This window comes from Amblyomma maculatum, chromosome 9 (assembly GCF_055883805.1).
Source record: "Amblyomma maculatum isolate TAMU_Amacu chromosome 9, ASM5588380v1, whole genome shotgun sequence".
Taxonomy (NCBI): Eukaryota; Metazoa; Arthropoda; class Arachnida; order Ixodida; family Ixodidae; genus Amblyomma; species Amblyomma maculatum.
Window position 1 is genome coordinate 110,847,836 of NC_139352.1, and position 13,417 is coordinate 110,861,252.

Genomic DNA, 13,417 nt, shown 5'->3' on the forward strand with positions numbered 1-13,417 from the left:
TTGGGCGGAGCTTGGCGGCGAAGAGGTCACGTGCAGCCAACCGGCCTATCGGAGGGAGGGCGGCTGGATCAAGACCTGTCGCTACCTTTAAAAAATGGAGGAGCCTTAAGCAAGAGTTGACTGCAGCGCCGCTAGTTCTCGCGACCGCCCTTAGGACACTCTCCTGCGCTGGGTGGTATGGGGAGCTGTGAAACTGAGTTTGTTCTAGTAACGTTGACTAAAACGACAGTACAATGATGTACCAGCAGACGTTCAGCACATAGCACCCGAGCCGACTTCAGTGTCCATTTCTACCAGGCGCCACCTAAGAACACCAGGACACACATATAAATCTTTTAAAGCGTTTTAAACATTAGATAGACCTTTATTTTATAATCACGCAAACTTAGAGACATCCATTAGGGCGTTTTTAAAAAAGCATACTCCAGGACAGGCCATCTTTTTAGGCCTGAAAATGTTGTCCGAGAGGCATTTATCCACAGGCAACATTGTCTAGCTGTTTTCTTCGACATAGAGACGGCCTATGAAACAGCCTGGAGGTTCGGCATTCTGCGTGACTTAGCAGATATAGATATCCGTGGCAGGATGTTAAACTGCCTGAAATACTTTCTACCAAACCATTCATTTAAGGTACGTCTGTAATCAGCCCTGTCCATGAGCTTTACTCAAGAAAACGGAATTCCCAAGGGTGTATTTTAAATACTACTCTGTTTATTGTGAAAAATAATTCAATCACCAGAGAAATCCACACATTCATAATGTACACACTTTATGTTGACGATCTCCATATTGCATGCATGTCCACTAACATAACATGTGAGCGGCAAGTACAGTTATCCATAAATAGACTAACTACATGGGCAGATAAAAATGTTTTCCAGATCTCTACACAAAAATTAGTCACTGTCACTGAGAACTCGGTGAAGCCTATCACATCCATAAAGATAGTGACACGTGCGTTAGCACACCATCAGTAATTATCAATGACTGTGAACTGTAATATTTGGATCCATAGCTGTATGTTTTGTTTTTTTGGTGTGAAGAAATAGCGCATGCGCTTCTGGTTGTCATGTGAGAATATATTTCCTTGTATGTTTCATTAAGCCTTCAGTTGTTAGTCCGAGCGCTTGTCTTGCCTCTTCTTGTTCCTCGCCCCTTCGCAGCGCCGGTAAAATATCGAAGCATCTTTGTGTATTTCGGTCAAGCATGCAGGGTCAAAATGGTGGAGTAAAAGGAAGAGACGAGTAGGCGACGTAATGTATTGAACGCAGCATCACAGGGTGTTGATCAAGAGATGTTTGGCCTGCCGGCGAGAAGCTACATTAAAGGGGCGATGATACTGTCGAAGTTGCGAATGAACCGGCGGACGTATCAGCACAGACCTACAAACCTACAAACTTCTTTTAAGGTGGTCGGATTGCGAAAGTATGCGACAGTATGAAGTTTTGGTAGAGTCCCTTAGAACGTCACCCACACGAACTCTATGGCTCTTCCTGGAGGTTGGCACTAGGATAGAATTACTCGGACCGCGGAGGAGATTACCCTCCTGCTGAAGCTTCTGTAGGCTGTCTTTGAGTCTTTTGACCACGGTGTCCACGCTCGGCTTTGCGAGTGCGAGGGCCACGGCTGCTTCCTCGGCAACTGCGGGGTCTGTTGTCTATATGGACGCGCTGACGATCAGCCTGGCTTTGACGGAACCACTACCGCTACACGGTCACTGTGTTTTCGGAGCGAGGCGTCTGCGTAGAGGGCCCTGGGATTCTCCTCCAGCTTCCGGGCTACGGCTTTGGCCCGTGCGGTGTGCCTCTCGTCTTACTTGCCCGGCGTCATGTTCTGGGGAGGGGCCTTCGTCTGAATGGTTGTCTTCCAGTCTTCCGGAAGGGCGCCCTTGATGGGTACCGGCTCAATCTGCCATCCTATCTTGCGTAGGGCGGCTCGCCCGTGTTCCGTGTGACTAAGCCGGATTCTTTGATTAGAGAGGTTTGCGCCCATGTCTAGCAGTCTTTACGTGGACGAGTATATAGGCATGTCCAGTGCTTGCTTCGTTGCATTACGAAGCATTTTGTTTGCGTCCCTATTCTCCTTCGTCAGCTGGAGATAGGGGGCGGAGGAGGTAACCCGCGACACGACGAACGCGCGTTTTAGGCGCTAGGCATCGTCCCATTTGAGGCCTCGGTTTCTGTTAGATACCCTTGTAATCATACTGAGTATCTGTTCGTTTGTAGTCTATATCTTTGTGACGGCGGCATGTTCCTTCCCGTCGGCCTGAAGGAGTAGGCCGAGGATCCTAATCTGCTGTTTAACTTGATGGTCGTTCCGTCGATGGTGACGATCACGTTCGGCGGCATCTGTTGGTTTTTCCCGGTTGGATCATAAGCAGCTATGATTTCTGGGAAGCGCAGCTCAGTCCGCACGGCTTTGGGTTTTCGTGCATGGTCGTTGCTGCCTTCTGCAAGGCGTCTCCCAGCCAGGCATTAAACCCGAGTCGAGCCGTCCACAAAGTATTATAATCGGAGTAGAATGCGTGGTCCACACCTTCGATTTGCTTGAGTATATTTGGCAGGGGCAGGAGGGCCAGATTGAGGAGCAGGGGCGACAAGACCGATCCGTGTGATGTGCCCCCATTACCGAGCTCGATAGGGTCCGACTTTTCCTCCCGTATCCTGATGGTCGCTGTTCGGCTTGACAGAAAACATTTGATGTAGCCGAATGTCTTTCGGCCACACTTGATCATATTCAGATTTTGCAACACGCTTGTGTTGGACACGTTGTCAAAAGCTGCCTTCAGGTCGAGGGCGAGTATCCCGCGCGGCGCGTGCCTTGTTGCCGGCTTGACGATCAGTTCGTAAAGTTGGATCATTACGGCTTGGGTGCTGAGATGTTGCCTGAAGCCGTACATCGTCTTGGGCATCTGATCCATTTCTTCGAGGTGCTTCTGCAGCCGGCGCAGGACCATGCGCTCCATCACCTTCCCCGCGCCGGACGTGAGGGAGATGGCCGCCTGTTGTCAATCGTGAGGGCCTTGCCAGCCTTTGAAACCGCGAACTCTCCAAGGCTTCCTGGATGTAGCCTAGGAGGCCGCGGGCCGCTTTACCGCTAATGTTACCGAGTAGTTTGTATGCTATGGCATCCCTGCAGGGTGCGCTTTTCTTGTTACTTTCAATTATCGCTGTCCAGTTCCGTCACGGAAAACGGCCGGTCCAACTCGTCTTTGTCGGGTACTTTGTTCTTCTCGAGCACTGGCTACTGCTCCTTCTCTGTCTTTAGGTACTTGCCTTCAAGTCTTGCGGAAGCCTGCGGCAGTCTCCCTTGTGCATGTTCAGTACTTTAGTATGGCTGCGATTTGTCGCAGTTTTGCTGCTCAACGGGTCGATCAGATGCCTCAAGGGACCCCACATCTTCCTCGTCGAGAGCGTGCCCTGCAGGCCGTCGCAGGCATTCAGCCAATTCTCCCTATATGGTTTGACAGCATGCTGGGCAATCTGTTTGTTCAAGGCTGCTATGCGCTTGGCCATGTTTCTGTTGTGTCTCTGATGTTTCCATCGCCGCGTTAACGAGTGTCGGGCCGCCCACTTGTAGGTCAGTCTGGCGTCCACGTATGGTGTCTGCGATTCTTTGGGTAAATTTTTGGAGGACCTTCTTCTGGATCCTCGCCTATTCAGTGTAGGTCTGTTGGGTTTCATCTTGTCCTGAATCTTCCTCGGACACCTCTTGTTCCGTGATGAACTTTCTCATCTTGTCCCAATCCGTGATCCGCGCTGTCGCCAACACATCCGGATACGGCAACCTCTATTAGTGATGCCGATTTTACTGTGGTCAGACCCCAGGTCCACTTCTTCGCTTCTCCAGGAGATGTCTAGCGTGGCCGACAACCACGACAGGTCTGTCGTCGTGTCCTTCGCAGCACTGTTGTCTCTTCTGGTAGCTACGACCGGCTCGTTCAGGAAGGCCATATCGTGATCCTCCATTGCTTTGGCCAATGCTTTTTTTCGCTTGGAATGGAACATATTGCCCCACGTTGTGTGACGGGCGTTAAAGTCGCCGAGAGTCAGGAGAGGCCTGGTCTCCGATAATCTTTCGCCTGGTTCACGATGCAGTCAAATTCGTACTGCAGTTGTGACAGCCGGCAGGACGCGCTCATTTCAAATAAATTGGCCGCGCTCGCATGAATTTCGACCAGCGTGTGCTCGCCCCCGCCGTGCGCCATAACAAGTTGAGTTGCCGCCACGTTGCTGCGAACGAGCACCGCCGTTCCGTTTTCTGTGGGATCTGCGTAAGTGACGTACCCCGGAAGTCTTGGCTTCCCGTTTGTCTCCTGTAGAGCAACTACATCTGGCTTGTTATCTTGCCCGTCAATGCGTAACATTAGTTCCGCTTCTTTGTTGCAAATCCCACGGTAGCTCCATTGGTAAATTACGCTAGTGCCCCCCCCCCCTCCTGATCTTCTCGTGCTTCTTACTTCGCTTCTGCATCATCCTTTCCGGACGTCTCAAGTCGATTGCGCCATTTCGCGATCGGGTTTTCTATTTTTTTCGGCCCCCTCCTTTATCAGGGACACAAAGCGGTTCCCCGCCTATGTTGAGGCTACATTTAGCTCTTGCCGTTTGTGCTTCACCGATGGCGTCTGAGGCTGACTCGTAACAGCTTTGAGTCGGTCCTCTATTTTGCCTAGCCTTTCGTTATTTTGGGAAATTGCGGCCAAAAAGCCATCAGCTCTCCTTCTTGTGGGATCTGTTCGTTGCCGTGGTCGCGGTCTCTGCGGTCGCCGCTTTCTCTCTGGTCAGGGGCTCTCTTCGGTGCCATCACCTCTAGACTATTTGCTGCACGTTGTGTGGCATCAGCGTCTCCCGCCGTCCCCCTTGGCGGGGCGAAGTGGGATCCCTCCGAGGCAGCCTCCGCAAGCCTGCGGCATTGTTTGCCGCCGTGTTATTGGGGTCCTGAATTTTCCAAGCTACTGTTACTCGCCGGCGTTTTGATCTTAGTCATAAGTACTTGTATTTGGGTGTACTTCGACTTAATCTGAGCGTTTTTGGCGCTCTTTGATCTGATTAAGCTGTATTACTTCGCTACTGTCCTTTCGCGGAATCGCTTGTGAGTTAAGGGGTAGGGAGGGGGTGAGGGTTGGGGATTCGATTTCGCTGGTTTGAGGGATGGGAGACCTGTAGCTCCGGCCCACCGTTTTCTCGGCAATCCCTTGGTATCCGGTTGACTCTGACGACTGTTGTTGACAGCCACTGCTGTTGCTGTTGCGGCACGGCATGTGTGAGCGGCCGCGTTGCTTGGAGGCGCTACGGCCGGGTCCACATGCAGGACCTCTCTTGTCTCGGTTGCTTCTCCCGGCGCCTTCTCCCGGCGCTATTCCTGGCGCCGCCGGCAGACGACGTATGGTGTCCCGAAGCGGGTTTTTCAGGCCTTGTCCGTGGTCAGGCGCTTGCTTCGGCAGAGGCCACACTTCGGGACGCAATCGTGATCTTCGAGGGGGTTGGAGATCCCGCACCCTCGGCAATCGTGTTCGAAGGGTCCGGGCAAACATCTATTGTGTGGCCCACTTTTCCGCGCGCATAGCACATGCCGATTTGTTTTTTATGCAACGTGCACTCCCTGGGCAGGTGTCCGTATCTGACATATTTGGGTACTTTATGCCATCGAAAGCAATAACGACTGATCGGGTCTTACCGATCCGGTTTGCCTGTAGGGCGGTTGGGTTATACTTGTGCACAACATTGTCCTGAATATCCTGGGCTCTATCCTCGAGCGGGGTGGCTCTAATGACGCCCTTCACCGTGTCGTAGGAGGGTAGGTACTTCGTGTTCCGTGCCGCGCATGCCGATCCTTCCTACTACTCACCACAACAATATTCTGCTGGAGGTTGGGGTACACGTCCTCACTTGCTTTATTGGCAGGGATCTGTGCCGCTGCCACAGTTGCGCGACTTAGTTCAACTATCATCTTTTTGTCCGGCATGCGCCCGCCCTTCAACAATTTGCCCTTGTTTATACGTTTCGCCCTTGAGTGACGTGTATCTCTGCCAGTGACGTCTCCGCCGAGGTTGTTGCTCCGGCTGTTGACATCAGCCATTGCCTTGGCGCCATCTTGGCTCACTTGAAGTACGGGATTGAGGCCTAGCTTGCGCAAACCGTTTTGCCTGTGTCTGACCCTCTCACCGGCCGTTTTCCAGCCTTGCGATCTTCTGCACTGGTCCGGTAGAATTTCGATGCCGTCCACCTCTACTCGCATAGCGGTAATTATCTTAGGTCAATGCTCACTTGCGTAATCACCGATGGTTCGATGTTTGCTGCCATCTTTACGGAATCTTCACGGAGGCTCGGGCTGGGCCACCCGCTCCTCCGGCCAAAGCCGGAGTCGACGTTCGCCCCAGCGGCGGGCGCTCCTCTCGGCAAACAAAAGTCCGTTAAATTCGGAAAAAGTCGGTTCTTACCTCGGAATTTGGGTTCTCGTTGGTCCACTCAACTTCATGTTGCCGGTCGATGCACTTTCATTAAGTTGCGGCTCAACAAAGGCGGCAGTTCAAAGAAAAAAGCACGGAGCCCAGGTGAAACACATTTGTTCGTTTCGCAGGAACGCCCTCCCATAGCCGGAGAAGATGCCCGTCTACTTCGGGCGTTGTTGTTCGCCTTACAGTTTTTGTTCATGTGTAGCGGTTCTTTTAGCATGCCGCTGCCACCTCTCAGTGATTGGATGCCGCTTTCAGGTTTTTTGCAAGCCCTGTGAAACGCGTTCTAGTCTTAGTTTTGCTTGTGTGGAATCAGTAAAATTTGCTGAACGAAAGTGACGCGTGTCCGCTTGCCTCAACCGCAATGGCTGATTTCTAAACACACACTACATCGCCTCAAATGGGCCTGTCAAATCATAGACGTGATCCGCAAAATACGAAACGTGAGTGCGGAGCAATGGAATACTGCGGTCAAGCGGCCGCTGAGACCAGCTACGTCTGGTGCACCTCCTGGTAAGACCAGGAGGTGGACGAGAATGACGGAGAATACTAATGGAAATACTGCAAGGAGACACTTCTGAAGAAGCCCTAAAAACTGAAGTAAAATAACAATGAGGTCAATAATGTTTCCCCTCCTTCTCAGAGGTCGAAATTAATGCATAGCCCTTCACTGCGGCTCCCCATTCTCTCCTCGAAATTCACTTCCAACTTCCTCCCTTTACTAAGCAATGGGTAAGGTATCCACACAATGTGAAACAACTTATTGTGAAACAATTCTATTGTGAAACAATTATAAATTTTCAAAAAACAACGGTATAAAAATGTGATGTTACATAGGATATCACTGCACCCCAAAGATTGTTTCCGCTTTGTGGCAAGCTTAACCCCCCTATTTTTCAAAATTACTATTTTATATTGGAAAGAATCAGCGAAACAGTATAATATGATTATTCACAGAAAATAAAAATGCTACGTCTGTCGCACTTGTTCTGTGCAAACGTTACAAAACCAAATAATAGTTCAATCTGAAGGCTTGTTTTTAAGCGATAGCCGTGAGGTAAAGCCTGTCTTGTTATAGTCTTCACGTTTCATTTTTGACGCCGCGTTCGATAACGTGTCACATAGCTCTCTTGTTGAGCGGTCTGTGGAATGTGTTCTCGGAGTCCCTTGCAATGAGTCGGTGAGTCGGCCAGTTGGCCTTCTTTTCTGAAGTGCCTTTTCTCAGGTGAGTTTTGACCATTTTAGGTCAACTTTTCCCCGCGACCAAGCCTGATGCCTCGCTAGGCCAAATGCGGCGCGCTGAAGAATACGGAGCTCTGCGTCGCCGTAGCGTTCGCCACCTGCGTCGCAGCAGCGTTCGCCAGCTGGGCTGCGCAGTGGACCGTGTCAGCGCCGTTGTTCGCCCTGAGGGTCTCCGTAGAAGGCATCCCGATTTCTCGAAAAGAATGAACAGCCAGAGACTGGTTGACTAAAGTTAACAAGCTCCTGGAAGCGCGAACAACATCATGGCGTGCCATGCCAGATTTCCCTGGAGACAAAGCGAGACCGAACCAAGCGTCCCAAATCAACAATTGCATTCCTGCGAAGATGGCAGCTGAACTAACGCCTCGGCAGCGAGGACGCTTACGAGCCAAAAAATATGTAGCATTGAGCCAGCCTCGCTCACCCAGCAACTCTCTCAAGCTAACTGTACGCCGACGGGTAAGGACTGCTACTCTCCAAGTTTACAATCTGCCAACTACTGGAAGCGATTTGCACGGCTGCTAGCTTCACCAGGGACGCTGTTCGTCCCGAAGACCTAATACAAGCTAACCTGATTCAGAATACTTTTACGTACTGCACCCCAGTCGTCGAAAGAGCTGAACGGGTGATGAAACCCAGAGATCACCGTTGACAACAAGGCGTATGAGATATCCGTCTACTGCGCTCCAGAAGATGGTTGGAGCCGTGGTGTGATTCGCGGCGTCGACATCCGACTGGATTGAAATACAATTCAAGCAGAGTTACAAGACAACCGTAACCCACCCATTGTGGACTTTCGACGGCTAGGGAACACCACCGCAGTACTCATCACATTCGCTCAGCGCCAATTACCTACCTGGGTCTATTTGTGCAATAGTCGCCACAGATGCAACGTATTCAAGAAGTACAAGGTGCGCTATCAGTGTGGTGGGCTCGGTCATCGAGACGATGTTATCCAATCCCAACTGCCAACTGCAGAGGGTGTGGACATCTAATCCTACCAACGACGACACGTGCAAACCAATCTGCCTCCTGTATTGCAAAGAACATCTCACGGGCGATAGTAGCTGCAAGGAAATCTTCAGGATTTCTTACGAAGTCAAGCGCAGGAAGTGGCAGAAAATTCGAAATGCTGAGGCAGATAAACTCAAGACCCAAGAGACCGCCAAGCAGATCACGCTCCAGCGCACCAGCCGATGGGGCCGGCAACGCTCCGAGAACCAGCAGCGGCAGTCCCGATACCGCTCGAGCTCTTTTCCACCACTCAAGTCTCCCGCTCCACGAAAAGGTTCTCAGGGGACCTCCCGGATCAATCCCGGGTCACCTGCAGCCATCCAGCAGACAGGGCACTCTCCTCATCATTTGCAGCAGTCATCATGGCTACCACCATCTCTACGCGATCTACGAGAACGTCAAGAACCGGTGGGTACACAGGAAGGGGACTCCCACTACTCTAGACACACACAAAGAGATTATGGAACTGACAGCAGTCATCCAATAACTGATACTCAGAGTAGATGCTCTCGAATAGCCAGCGGCCACATTTACTCCGTCTTCACCGTATCCGCAGGAATCATATGAATCAGTACATATAGATATCGCTCCTCCCAACCGATCCGCATAAAAACGCAAAGCAACGCCCGACACCGACTCACCCGCGGAGGGTTGGCAGGTGCGTTTTGCCAAAGTTGAGGAAAGGCGCAACCTCAGTCAAACTCGCATCGAGGCTTTAGAAGCACACATCGGACGCTCACTCCACACAATCGGCTCACAAGTAGAGCAACAATTTGAGATGCTGAAGAAACTATAGAAGCACAGATTAAACTCCTCGCTACCGTGGTACCCGCGGCCCCTGCGCCGAGACTCGTTCAAACCCCGCAACTCTCCCAGTCTAGTCATGGCGAGCAGCTTGGGTAACACCACCATGGTTGGCAGTGGAACTGTCGTGGTTTCGCGGGTAAGCGTCCGGTCCTCCAGCAGTTCCTCGCCGCGAGTGATCGCCCAATCTAATAGCTGTCCGTGAATGCGACAAGAACACAAACCTTGCTAGTTACAATACATACCTATCGGAACAAGTTAAACCTCGAATAGCTACTCTCGTCAAACGTAATCTAACTGTCCTCCAACACAATTTAGCACCAACTTTCCTCGAATACGTATTTTTAGAAATATTACCTCGACCCTCGCGTAAACGTTGCACTAGTCTGTTTCTAATTAATGTCTACAGCCCTCCCCGAGCCCATAAGGATATTTGCGGTCCGCTTTTCCTCAAAGCCCAGCAGCTGGTGCAGGGGCAACCCCTCCTCATTCTCGGTGACTTTTAACGCGCATCACCGCGCTTGGGGCTACCGCTATGACTCTGCTAAAGGTGGACGCCTTTGAAATAATAGCATACGCACCAGCTGACACTTATCACGGTCATGTCCTACTCCACTAGACACGGCACGGGCCTACACCGTGATACAACGCCGGATCGTGCCTTCACGACCTCCGGAGTTAAAGCGACTTGGTTTTACACTCACGAAAACCCTGGGGGTGATCACTTCATACTCAAAATCGTGATACACGATCCCACCAGGCAATGTACGCGGCCGGCTCAGGTGATTGACTGGGACTCCTTCCGGACGCACACGAAACAGCAGGACAAACCTCCCGCTATTACTGACATCAAGGCGTGGACAACCGAAATTTTCAAACAAGTGGCCGACGCCGCACAAACTGTCGAGTTAGAGGACAGTGTCCCACACTGCGTTCGCTACTACGCCCATCTGTGGGAGCGCAAGAAGTCCCACGAAGCTCTACTTGCCACTCGGAAATGCGACCGCGATATCCGGCGTAGACTGGCGCGCGCACATACGAATATCGAGAACTGTGCAATAAAATTCACTCGACAGAGCTGGCACAGCATCTGTGACCAGATGAACAAGACTAAACGCTCGTAACACGTAGAACCTCGTTCGACATTTACTCGACCCAGCTGGAGGCAAACCCCAAACATGCCAACATCTCGACCGTATCTTCGCGCGCTCCTCACGTTGGGGAACGCTACCTTGCGTCGCGCACGTATGCACGCGTGGCACCTCGGCTCCGTCAGTTTTTGGCAAGAGCCACGTACCAATTCGTCAAAGCCCGCAAAATTGGCATCCATCGGACGCAGCAAGTTGCCCGGCACACAGGGACACCACTTCAATCCCGGTGGGCAAATGTTTCACCACTTTAGAGCGGACTTTCACTCGCGCTCGGTGGCGCCGCCGCTAAGCCTAACGGCTGCGCCGGCGTCCGGTGGCGAGGAAGCCACTCTCCGCATCAACATGGCGAACGCCCTGGCTCAACGCGCCTACGACCCGGACGCAATGACCTGGTCGACGGTTCCTCAAGCCGGGGAACCCAATTCAGCACCATCGGACCAGCTCCGGGACTCAAATCTCCTCCGTCTCGTTGAGAGCCACTCTCAGCGCCAGAAAGCCAAGATGACGGCAGACGCCAGGTTGACATCAGGTAATTCAACCCAACCTCAGCACGACCGCGTCTCGCACGCGGCCAAGGATCGCCAACCCAAGTCATCGTGGATGCTCAGACCTCTCCACAAATTCCGCCCCGACGACTTCGTCGTGATCATCAAACCCGAACCGCTGTGGCCATCGGGACTGTCTTCAAATGTGGTGAGCTGGGCTTAGCCTTGTGTGCCTATCTCGGCGTGCAAATGGCGTCCGAACTCAGCTTCGTTGTTTCCCGCTAGCAAAATCTACTCATTGCGAGCACCAAAAACGAATACGTGGCGGACCGTCTGCTTGGTGATTTCGCGATCAAATCAGGTCAGGGAGATGTGCCACTGCGAGGCCATCTCAAGCAAAATGGCGAAGAAATTTGCTATGGCGTCATCACTGTGGCAAATCACGAAACAGCGGAAACCCTGAAAGATGGTGTCCAGTGGAGGCATGGCACTATCTTGGAAATTCGCAAATTTGGAACCTCCATTAAGGCTCGTCTTACTTTTGCCGGAAAAGTGAAGCCAAGGACGGTGACCTAAAACTCAAATTGTCCAAGTGCAGCCCTACCTCCGCACTATCCCAGCCTGCGGTGTGTGTGGCACTGTGAGCCACAGGGCAGACGCATGCCCAAATCCTTCGCAAGGTAAGTGTGTCTTGTGTGGACTACAGGCTCCTTTCGTCGAGGGAGTGCGGGCCCCTCATGAGTGTAAGCTGAAATGTGCTGTTTGTGGTGGCGGCCATGCCACAAGCTCCAGAGTCTGTACCGCCAAGTACCGCCTCGACACCAATACGACTGCCCAAAAGGGCGGCAAAACTGGCGTAACGGGCAAGAAGCCACGTCAACAGGATCACGTCACCGGCGGTGACGCCACCAATTCCAAGAAGCAAGCGCCTTCAAGCGGGCGTGACAGCGACAGGCGACCAAGCGCCACCACCGCCCCCTCACGGCGGTTCGGGGAAGCAAGCCCACTCCCAACTCAAGCAAGGCGAAAGCGGTGCCTGGGCAAATGCGGTCAAAAAAAGGAAAACAGGTGAGCGGCTCGGGTAGGGTTGCCTCCTTTTCCCACCCCCCTTCTCCTCACGCTCGCTCGGCGGCCGACGCCGAGCTTCATAACCTGGTAGCTTCTTTCCGGGTCCAAAACTAGATGCTACTTGCCAAAATTGAAGCCCTTGAAACTAAAGCTGCTCCTCCCCCACAACCTGCCCTCCAAGCAGAAGCCATTTCTGTTGTACAATGTTAGTTATTGCCCCGCCTTATGTAATGCCGTCGGGCCTTGAAGGCTTCAATAAATGAAATGAAAATATCTTTACGGATACGCGCTCCCAAAGCGAATAGATTATCGCGCACATTTTTGGGAACAACGCGTTGTGAAAATAACCATATTGAAAATGAATTTCGAAATGTACAAAACGCAGATGATCAGCTGTTTGTTGGGACACCACGCTCCAGTAATGTCACCTGCACCTGATTATATTACGTTTTTCAAAACGCCGCACTGTTGACAACCATTGTACATTTTCAACAATCTTTCACCTTGAATGGTAGTTAAATTACTGTCCAGGTCGGATTCTATAAAGCGAATGTAAACCAGTCTTCGTATAGGTTGCGCATTTTCTGATGTCTCTGAAACAATTACAAAGGCAATATACAATGCTTTGCACAGTGCCAGTCCTTGGAACTGAAGCTACAGAAAGTAACGCGGTCTTAATAAATAGCTGTTTACGTCATTAGATGCATGCTTTTCCTAATACTCTTGATGGCGACGGTGCGATATTGGCTCAATATCTAAATGATTTAGTGTCTGAAGTAATTATGCAAAAATATTGATTGTAGACGATATAAGCGCAACTTTCTAGGAGGCCATATACGGTGTCAGATATTCACATAACACTATACGTACTCATCGCGTCCTCTAGCACACTTCTCATTTTACGAGCAACATACACCTCTCTCAAAATTGAACATTGCACTTCGGCTGATCAGCTTTGTCCACTTTTCGCATAAATTTTTATTCAACCAGACTATTTACGCTAATTCAGAATTGCACATTGAGTTCTGACCTCGGTGCGTAGGCGCCATGGCTGGATGCTCGCCTGGAAAGGCATTGTAAAACAAAAGTAATGAATGAGTACTTCTCTGAGCTTTCAAATCAACTTACCGCACACATTTCAATCTACAGCAATAAATAGTATTTCGGATATACCAAGACGCAAAACAACTGCGAGCAGC

The 13,417-nt window shown here is 51.3% G+C and overlaps 1 protein-coding gene across 1 annotated transcript; it reads right to left on the reverse strand.

The window, feature by feature from the left end:
- Positions 1-290: 290 nt before the first annotated feature.
- On the reverse strand, positions 291-5,964 carry LOC146180155 (uncharacterized). Its single transcript, XM_084580336.1, has 3 exons — positions 5,848-5,964; positions 2,629-3,001; positions 291-304 (listed from the first exon to the last, which is right to left on the reverse strand). Exons 1-3 carry the CDS (start codon positions 5,962-5,964, stop codon positions 291-293), a joined length of 504 nt encoding a protein of 167 aa, XP_084436462.1.
- Between the last annotated feature and the right edge of the window lie 7,453 nt (positions 5,965-13,417).

Bases quoted from the DNA above. Each gene is read 5' to 3' on its own strand.
- LOC146180155 (XM_084580336.1), bottom strand. From the start codon at position 5,964: ATGCCGGACAAAAAGATGATAGTTGAACTAAGTCGCGCAACTGTGGCA. The intron at 3,002-5,847 runs GTGAGTAGTAGG...GATTGACAACAG, and splicing joins TCCAGCAGAATATTGTTGTG to GCGGCCATCTCCCTCACGTC.